Genomic DNA, 10128 nt, shown 5'->3' with positions numbered 1-10128 from the left:
AGGGATTGCTGAACTAGTTTCCACTCTTTCTCTGTCTGGTACCTGAAGGGAGAGGTACCATGCTATGTGTTGTAGATAATGGAGTCAGGAAGGAGCTCGGTTCCCAGAACCACTGCTTGGAGAAGAGCCCCTCACCGGGAAGCCCATATTGGAGTGTGAGATGAGAAAGAAATAAACATGATTGTGTTCATATTTGGAGGGTCATTTGTTACATCATCTAGAGTCAGCTTTGGTGGGGCTTTACCTTTCCGTGGGTAGAAGAAGGTGTGCAGTGTGGAAATATGGGGAGAACTCCAAGAATCCTCTTCATTGAATCCAGAAACTTCTCCTAGAATGCAGAACTGCTGACAGTTGACTGGCAATCCTGTGGCAACCCCGTTGTCTGTTTCAGCTTTACTGGGTGAAAACACTAAAAAGAACTCAAACCTCTTTGCTTTCTGTTCCTCTGCAGGACCTGCAATAAAGTCGAATGGAGGCAGGAAAGTGTGAATATGAAGCAACTGAAGTGGGAAATGCCATTCAGCTGGCCCGTAAAAGATGAGGGCTGCGAGCAGCGAAATGAGCTAAGAAGGAAACATGATAGATGTTTGCCTGGCCTTGAGCAGCAAGGTCCCCTTTCGCCATCCCACGTGGCAGTGTACGCCTGGCAAGGGACTGTGTGCAGAGCCTGAAGCAGAGGGCAGCTGTGGATCTCTTCCTGGGGCCCTGGCCAGGGAGGGGGGTGGTGTGTCAGTGTCGCAGGGGATGGAGCCTGACTCCTCCATCAACCCCCAGCTCCCACCAGTCCTTCCTAAAGTGAATGTTCCCAAGGAGACATGATGGAATCCTGAATCACCCAAGTTACAAAGCAAAGACTTCTCACATGAGAGAAAGGGAATCCAGAGTCATGGTGTTAGAAGCAGCAGACTTAAAAGTTTGAGATATGACTGAAGAGTTGTTAGGCAAATAAGTTTTAACAAATGTTTAAATTTGCTAGTTTATAGTTTGCTTTGGGCAGTCTGTGAAAGGCTGTGGCAGATTGCAAATTTCGACTTAACTTCCTGCTTGGGAAGGGCCATTGTTTTGCTAATGTTTGCTGGAGGAGGGATTTTTGGTTGCCCCAGCCAGTTTTTGCAGAGGAGCAGGAGTGCAGAGGCAGAGTGCTGAGGGGGCTTTGGGAGCCCTACTAAGGCTTGTCGGGTCCTTTCATTCCAGAAGGAACTGGAGAAGATTCTCCAGGTTGTAGAACCAGAGAATGCATCAGGGCTTTGAGAGCTCTGAATGAGAGGTAAGCAGTCTTCCCTGTGTATTTGCTCATCGGCCGGTGTGAGACTTTAATAAACAGAACAGCCCACCATTTTTTGGCTCCACCGTTTCTTTACCATCTGCCCAAATCCAATTTGAACCTGCATGGCCATGACGGCGGTGGCCACTGGCCCTACAAGAGTAAACATAATCTCCCCCATCCCCACCACCATATCTCATTGTCCCACATGGAGAATACTTTTCTTAACTGCGCTGCTTCCCACCCTCACACCAGGACACCCTCCTTTATCTTCAGCTTATGCAGTTTTGATGAATTCTTCAAAGGAAAATTCAAATTCAACCTTCTCCACGAACACTTCTTTCTTTATTAAAATTTCCACAAATCTTTTTTTTTTTTTTTTTTTTTTTGCATTTTTCTGAAGCTGGAAACAGGGAGAGACAGTCAGACAGACTCCCGCATGCGCCCGACCAGGATCCACCCGGCACGCCCACCAGGGGCGACGCTCTGCCCACCAGGGGGCGATGCTCTGCCCCTCCGGGGCGTCGCCATGTTGCGACCAGAGCCACTCTAGTGCCTGAGGCAGAGGCCACAGAGCCATCCCCAGCGCCCGGGCCATTTTTGCTCCAATGGAGCCTTGGCTGCGGGAGGGGAAGAGAGAGACAGAGAGGAAGGTGCGGCGGAGGGGTGGAGAAGCAAATGGCGCTTCTCCTGTGTGCCCTGGCCGGGAATCGAACCCGGGTCCTCCGCCAAATCTCATTTTTAAAAGAACATAGAGTAAAAAGGCTAGGGAGCACTGTCTTTGGTACTTGTAAGCTCTATGATTTTGTACACCTTACTAACCTCAAAAAGTCTCAGTTTCCCCATCTATAAAATGGGGACTGAAATACAAATTCTACAAGGTAATTGCAAGGATTATAGAATAACTTTACATAATGTGTAACATGTAATAAACACTCAATAAAAATGTGTACCCTTCTAAAATTGTGTGGCAGATGCAGAAATGGCTCAGAGATGTTGCAGGTTTGGTTCCAGACCATCACAATAAAGCAAATGTTTGGCAATAAGGTGAGTCACAAGATTTGGGGGGTTTACCAGTATATATAATGTATGTCTATGCTATACTGTAGTCTATTAGGTATGCAATAGCATTATGCCTAAAAAATGTACATAACTTAATTAAAAATACTTTCTTGCTAAAAAATGCTAAATATCACCTAGGCTTCTAGCAAGTCATGATTTTTTGGTAGTTGAGGAATTTGCCTCCGTATTGATGAAGACCCAACATCTGTAAAGTACAATAAAGCATAGTGCAATAAGAAGAGGTATGCTGCCTGACCTGTGGTGGCACACTGGATAACACGTTGACTTGGAATGCTGAGATGGCCGGTTTGAAACCCGGGGTTTGCCTGGTTAAGGCACATATGAGAAGCAACTACTATGAGTTAATGCTTCCCACCACCACCTTTCTCTCTCTCCTCTCTCTAAAATTAATAAACAAAATCTTAAAAAAAAATAAGAAAAGGTATGCCTGCATGATCTTTACCACCACTTTAATACTGTTATTGCTCCCTGTTTCACATGTGTATATCTTGACTCCTTAACCAGGTTGGAATCATCTTGAAGGTAGAAATTTCCTCTATTCCTATGTGACTTAGACCAATTCTAAGAAAACTGTAGAATACCAAGCTATATTTAATATTTTCTTATTGATTATTGCTCATTAGTAATCTGATTGTGAATTGGTTGTCTGATCATTAATTTTAACCTTTGAATCAAGTCAGATAGGAGAATTGACTCTCATTCTTCTGCTATGGAAGTCATGACAATAAGACTTATTGGAGCCATAGGGAAGAAAGATTGAGATCTGAGTAGTCTGTAAATGGCTCCAGTCTCAGGAGGCCAGCAGCAGGGCTTCAATGAATAAGTATCAGTGCTACAAAGCCCTTGCAGGGACAAAAATGCCTGGCCTCAGCTGATGCAAGACTAGCAGTTGCATCCTCCAGTGAGGACATGGCCACCCTCAGCATAAGCTGGTAAGCAAATTCTAAGATAATGTCTGCATCAGTAGAAAACCCTACCTAAATGAGCCTTTAATTTTACTCCCAATCACTCTCTATCATCCTATTATTTTTAAATGTCTCAAAATGACTTTTGCAATCTGAAATTATACTATTCATTTTTTTTGCTAAAGTATTCATTAGCAAACTATTCATTAGCTTACTAAAGTATAGCAGTGCCCCCTTACCCAGGGAGGATACATTCCCAGACCCCCAGTGGATGCCTGAAGCCAGAGATGGTACCAAATCCTGTATATACAGATGCTCCTTGGCTTACAGTGAAGTTATATCCAGATAAGACCATCATAAGTTAAAAATTCATTCAATACAACTAACCTACCAAACATCATAGCTGAACCTACCCTACCTTATATATGCTCAGAACACAATATCCAAAACACAATATCCAGTACTCTGTGGGCTATCAGTTGTTTGCCCTCATGATCTCATGCTTATCTGGAAGCAGCTCACTGCCTGGCATCATGAGAAAATATTGTGCCACATATCAATCATCCAGGAAAAGATTTTTGATTTTGACTCAAAGTATGCATCAAAAAGTCAAAAAAAAATGTAAGTCAAAACATTGTAAGTTGGGGACCATCTGCACTATGTTTTTTTCCTATACATTCATACATATGATAAAATTTAATATATAAATTAGGCTCAGTAAGAGATTAACAGCAATCACTAATAATGAAATAGAACAATTATAACAAAATACTGTAATCCCAGTTATGCGGATGTGGTCTGTCTCAAAATGTCTTCTTGAGACACTCACCTTTTCACTTAAAGGAGCACTTTACAGCTTCTTTTTGGCATGTCCAAATTACCAGCATCAATATTCTTGGGGTCATTAACTTGAACACAGGCACTACAATACCTCAGCAGTCAACCTATTAACAGAGAGGGCTACTAAATGACTAACTAGTGACCTGTGTACACACTGTGGATCCCCTGAACAGAAAGACAGTTCATGTCCCAGAAGAGACACAGATAGGGATAGGCAGCATGAGATTTCAACATGCTGCTGAGAAGAGTGCAAAATTTAAAACTTATAAATTGCTGATTTCTGGAATTCTCCACTTAATATATTCAGACCTCAGTGGACCACGGGTAACAGATTGTGGAAAGCAAACCACAGGTAAGAGGGCACTAATGTATTCCCTATCAGTCTCCCACTAGACCATGAGCTTCTTATAAACTAAAATATGCCAATTGTTCACTGCATTGGCCTCATCTGAGAATGGTGTTTGATGCAGAGTAGGAACTAAATAAGTATTTATTGAGTTGAACTCGACAAATCATTGAAGCTGGTCACAGGCATGGACGGCCCTTTCTGGAAATCAGATCTTCAACTGACAATCATAAGAAGATAAGCTTTGTGAAAATTTATCTTAGTGGCTGAATGTCTTTGGGAAGACAGCTCTCCTTTAGCTTGCTGAATGCAAAGGGGTAGGTACAGCAGAGGCTCTCAAATCCTCAGAGGGCCAAGCAGTGACTCAACCATCTGACATCAATGAGATAGCTCTGCCCATCAGTCTCAGCCCTCTCTCTTCTCACAAATGATAAAGGATAACGTAAAAGTGAGTGTTAGTCTATAGGCTGCAAAAAGTTTCTGAATGTCTTGTTTTATTGAATTACTATTGAATGGAGATGCTATCATGTTCCCTCTAAAACTTACTTTATTGACTTTTAAAATGTTATTTCATTCTTAGCCTGTCATTCCTTATTTCTATAAAAATTCTGAGCATCCTTCAAAGCTCAATCATGTTCTCCCTTCCCAATGAAAACAATTCCACCCTCATCTTTTTACCCCGAACACCTCTGAATTTGCAGAGAGCATCTTTTATCACATGTGTATGAATGCCTGAAAAGTGAATCCTTTTGAGAAAGAAACCAATACATGTATTTTTTAATCCTTCATTGTCTGTAAAGATGCTGGCAAAGAATACACCATGAAGAACACTACATCCTTGTTAACCTATATTCCATTAATTTGGAGTGAATGATAATTCAGCTATACAATTATTTTGCATTGTCCTTGAAAAATGAGTTTGATTGATAAATTCAGCAATAAGAATGGATATGTATTGAGATTCTACAATAAGCCAAGCACTGTTCTAGGCATTGAGGATGCAAAGAGGAACAAGACAGCTTTTCCTCAGGAAACATGAGCAATGTTAGAGCACCTTAACTTACAGAGGAATAATCCTTTCACAGGCCTTTGCATATAATAGTATCTAACAGCACTTTGTATATAACCAATGTACCTATTACAATGAATTTCTACCATTACATTTAAGAGAATGGGGGAGAGCATATTCTTGACTCTTCTTTATCCAGTTTATGTTAAAATAAATATTTTTTATTACTTCTGTTATAGAGAAAAGCATATGCCATAATTCAGATGTAACTGATTTGTATTGTTCTAATTCATTCAAATTACAGAAATGTTCTATACTGAATACAATTAAATAATTATTGCAGTTCTTATTCTTAATATTAAATGAGAATATGGAGATTTCTAAGTCAAGTTTGCTACTTGGCACATTATGATTTTCTATTACAGAAAACTTCAAGTGCACACCAGTGAACAATACTTGGTGAGCTGCAAAATCAGAAAAAAATAACCATAAGCTTCATGTCTAGTTGTTTTAGGTCTACCATTGTGAATCTAAGGGTTAACTAAGAGATTTCCAAGTAGAAGAGTCTCTAAGTTTTGAGATATGTCATGCCCAGAGATCCTACAAACCATGGAGATCTTCAGTCAGCCACTGTCCCAGCTCTTTTGGCAATGGTCTAGTAGCTGATCGAATTTACTGGCATGCCACTCTTTGAAATTATTTATAAAACCAAAGCAGTGATTAATTAGGGTTCCTGTTCCCCCAAGCCAAGCTCCATTTCCAGTGAATGAGTGCAATGGTCAGCAACCTGAGCCCCCAAAATCAAGTCCTGGTGAAACGGATCAGTGAGATCCCAGTGTAACTGTCCACCAGGGAGCAGTCCAGGCCAGGGGTAACAATGAGAGATTTCAAGAATCTGCTGCTTTCAAATTCCATTTACAGACAGGCATGCCACACTCTTCATAATCCTAGACTTACATTTACAAAACAATACTTCCTGCCCTGTTTACATCTCATGGTTATTATAGGGTTCAAATGCGATAATATGGGAAAGTGCTTTCTTGGGGAACAGCCCTAAATACATCAGGAGGCCCTTAGGAGTTATCATTTGGTGCATGACAACTCAAAAGCACTCTTCCCATGCTGTGGTGTTACATTCCAAGGAGAGGGTATATATACGATTAAACATATCAAGTAAATCTGACCACAGAGGCAATCTTGGCTCAATCCCTTAGAATATTTCTTCCTCCCTGATTGTTCCTCGTGGGACTGCTGGGACTCCAGAGGAATGACTTAGTGTTCATCTCCCAGATCTTGCAATCAAAGTGCCAGCTCAGTCACTTGTTACCTGAGGGAAGGCCTGGCTCAAGTACTTCACCTTTTTAAAGCTAATTTCAAGATCTATAAAATGATGATGAAAATAACACCAACCTCGTAGAATTGTGGGAGGATTCAATAAGATATTCATGTAATGTCCAACACATGGATATGCTGAGGGAGGCTATTAGACTCACTCAGGCTTCAAGTTCTTCCCTCTCTGATGGGCTGATTCTGGACGATTCGCTCAAACTCTCTGGAGCTCACTTACTCATCATAAAATGAAGGTGGTAATATTTTCCTTGTAGCGTCTGAATAAATATCATGTAAAGCGTAGAGATGAGAGCACTGTGCTCTTCCTAAAGCACAGTGCACATGCACAGACTAACAGTCACTTTTTCATATAGGCAAACACGCAGGAAACAATGGCAAAGATTTTATTTAGCGGCTTTCTGTGCTAGCCACTTAGAAACAGATTTCCGTGCATAAGGGCAAATTTTTATATACCTTTTCTTCATACATATTTTACATGCCCTTTTTATTGCCCCCTTTTTTAATATTCATAATATTGAATTCCCCACTAGGCACATAAATACACTTATCTACAACACCTCAAAACCAAAAATCTTAAGATCTATATTATTTTACTTGGTATTATCTGCATTTCCACACCATTTAAAAAGTTTAGCTTGCACCAAACTCCACTTGTTTTTCTTACTATTAAAGGGTTTGAAAGGGAAGGGAAGGCAAAAACCCAAAACATCAAAATGCAATGAACTATTTGATAAAAATGGAAACTAAGGGCAGGTGGAAGGATGTAGAAGGCCCACCTGCAATTCCCTGGAACATAACAGCATTTCTCCTGCCACAGGGACTGTGGGACAGCTGATCCAGGACAGGTGTCTGGATCTGACAGGCAGAAGGCCAGGCCTCTGTTTGTCACCTCTGCGCTTGACTTCATATGCCAGGGTCGTAACTTCATCTTCACACTCCCTACATCCCTTCCCTCCTAGGCTGCGTGCTCTGGAATTGGCACTTCTCACGTGTGCACCTTCTTCTGGATCACAATGGCCAGAGCTGTGGGATCAAAATGCATTCCTTGCCCGCTCGTTCTCACCATTGCCCTTGACCATGCATAGTGTCCTAAAGACGTTTACTACTCAATTACACCGTGACTCTTTCTGTAACCTGCGGGGGTGGGGGCTGGAAGAAACAAACCCAAACCAAATTTCCTTGGTGAATTAAAACTCTCATCATCGCTCACACTTCCTCTGTCAGTCTTGCTTTCTGCCTCTCTCTTGCCTTCTATTCTTTCTCTTTCTCTCTCTCTCTCTTTTCACAGGCACCACTGGGAATGTCAATGATAGCATACTGAGTGAAGACAACCAAAGTTTAAAAACACTCTTTTTCGAGAAGCCAAGTCCAGTTGTAGGACTGATGTCTTTCCACCTCCATCGATGGGAAAGGGTTCCAGGACACACAGTTCACTCCAGAAGTAGGGTAAGCTGCAGGAGAGAAAGGCGGCAGCTGCTGCGGGCCAGTCCATCTGGTGTTGTACAAAGACATGTTCTCCGTGAAAGCACCCTTTCCAGGCCTCCCTCCACAGTTTGCCCAGTTCTGAGTCAATGTGCGTGTATGCGTATGCATGTATGTATGTGTGTGTGCGTAGGTCCGTATGTGTGTGTGGCTGACTTCTCATGGCTGCTAAATGCTAGCATCTCCCTCAACATTGTTATAAAATGATTATTCAGTTTCCTTAAAGGCCACTCTGGAGTAGACAACGCTTTATAAAACTAAGCTTTGGGAAGGCAGGAAAATGGCCACTGCGTTGGAGAGGATTCCAACACAAGTATATGTCAGTGGCTTATATGTCTCTTGTTGTTCTTGGATATATGCTTTCCTCCTCCAGAAAAAACAAAACAAAACAAAACAAAAACGCAGTTCCTGTGTTTCAAAGGCACTGGGCTCCCAAAGAGGAGGATCTGCCCATGGAGACTCTGGTGCCTTGGCTGCTGGAGACTCCATGGTACCAGGATGCGCCATTAAACCATGTGCACGGACATCTGGGAGGAGGAGCTTGGGACTGCCCCATACTGCCGGCCGTCACAGGTGTTATTTGCCTGCTGGTTGTTGGGGGAAGGGCTGATCATGTGCATGCTATGCTCCATCCCCGTGGGCAGGTACTGCCTCTCTCCGAAGGCCCCATTGGAAGGCGAAGAACAGAGTAAAGTGCTTTGAGAGGCGCTCAGTTTCTCTGGGCTTGCAGCTAGCCTAGGAGAAGTGGGGAAATTGTATCCGTACAGGTTGTAAGGGTTGTGGAGAGAGAAGGCATTGTAGGAGCTCTGCTGCATGTGGCTTCCCCCGAACATGTGTGCTGATGAGGAGGTGGAGGCTGCATTGCCTGCCTGCATGACATACTGAAACTGGGAGGTGGGGAAGGACCCCAACTGGCCACCATAGGCTTCCATCTTGCTGTTGCCAGGCAACGAGGGTGGGGTTGGTATTCCTGAGATCAGGGATGGAGTCCTCTGAGGCATGAAGGTTTCAGAGGGCTGAGTGGCTGTAGCAGCGCCACTCTGGAGCCTGTTGTAGCCACTGTCACTCAGTCCTGGGTAGCTCTGCAAGGCAGCCATGTTGCTTCGGGCACATGGTGGGTAATCAGAGAGGTTCAGGTTACATAGCTGGCTCTCTCGACAGCCCACGTTGAAAGTGTTGGGGGCCAGATGAAAGGTTGGAGGAGAACAGGATGGAGATAAAAGATGAGAAGAAGCTGAAGGGGATGGTGTGCCAGTGCTGGAGGTGGTCGGAGAAGTGCCTGTGCTGCCGCCTGAAAAATAAAACATGAATTCCATTGAGAGGGAGCCCTTTAAGTTGAGTCCGTCTAGGCCAGATGCAAGCTGTGCACAAGGTACCCTCATATGTCCAAGATGGCCTGATTTTTACAGAACTGTTGCTTTCTCTTAACTCAGCAAACGTATGCTAACTGGTTCCACTTGTATGTGCATGCATGCACACACACGAACACTCCCAAAACGAGGACAAAGGTGACAAAAAGGAACACTAAATTCTTGTTTCTCTGTAAAGTCTTATTTTGTTTCTTAAAAAAATAATAATAAGTCTTCTACTATTCACTTTGCCATTTCTAGCTATCAACTTCACTTTCCAGTAAGACCTCTGGTAATCAGCATTAAATCCACGAGCTCAGCTTTCCCCAGATCAGTGAAAAAGCATTAAATATGTATTTTAACCTGGCTCTGTTGCTAACTTCACTTTATTTAGTTTTCAACAAAAAATATAAGTTACAAATCTCAGGACCTGAATCTCAGAGGAGGTGGATTACTTGGGGCAGATGGCCCAGTCAAGGCTGAGGCCTGGGAGAGTGAGC

At 42.8% G+C, this 10128-nt stretch overlaps 1 protein-coding gene across 3 annotated transcripts in view; it reads right to left on the bottom strand.

Moving 5' to 3' along the window:
- Positions 1 to 7164: 7164 nt before the first annotated feature.
- TBX15 (T-box transcription factor 15) overlaps positions 7165 to 10128 on the bottom strand; it is a 114673-nt gene continuing 111709 nt past the window's right edge. For all 3 annotated transcript variants that reach the window (XM_066377309.1, XM_066377311.1, XM_066377310.1), the window contains exon 8: positions 7165 to 9570. In XM_066377309.1, the coding sequence (XP_066233406.1) occupies positions 8786 to 9570 (785 nt within the window). In that variant the 3' untranslated portion in view covers positions 7165 to 8785. The remainder of the gene's footprint in view (positions 9571 to 10128) is intronic.

This window comes from Saccopteryx leptura, chromosome 3 (genome assembly GCF_036850995.1).
Source record: "Saccopteryx leptura isolate mSacLep1 chromosome 3, mSacLep1_pri_phased_curated, whole genome shotgun sequence".
In the NCBI taxonomy this organism is placed as follows: domain Eukaryota; kingdom Metazoa; phylum Chordata; class Mammalia; order Chiroptera; family Emballonuridae; genus Saccopteryx; species Saccopteryx leptura.
This window is presented reverse-complemented; position numbering and strand designations above follow the sequence as displayed.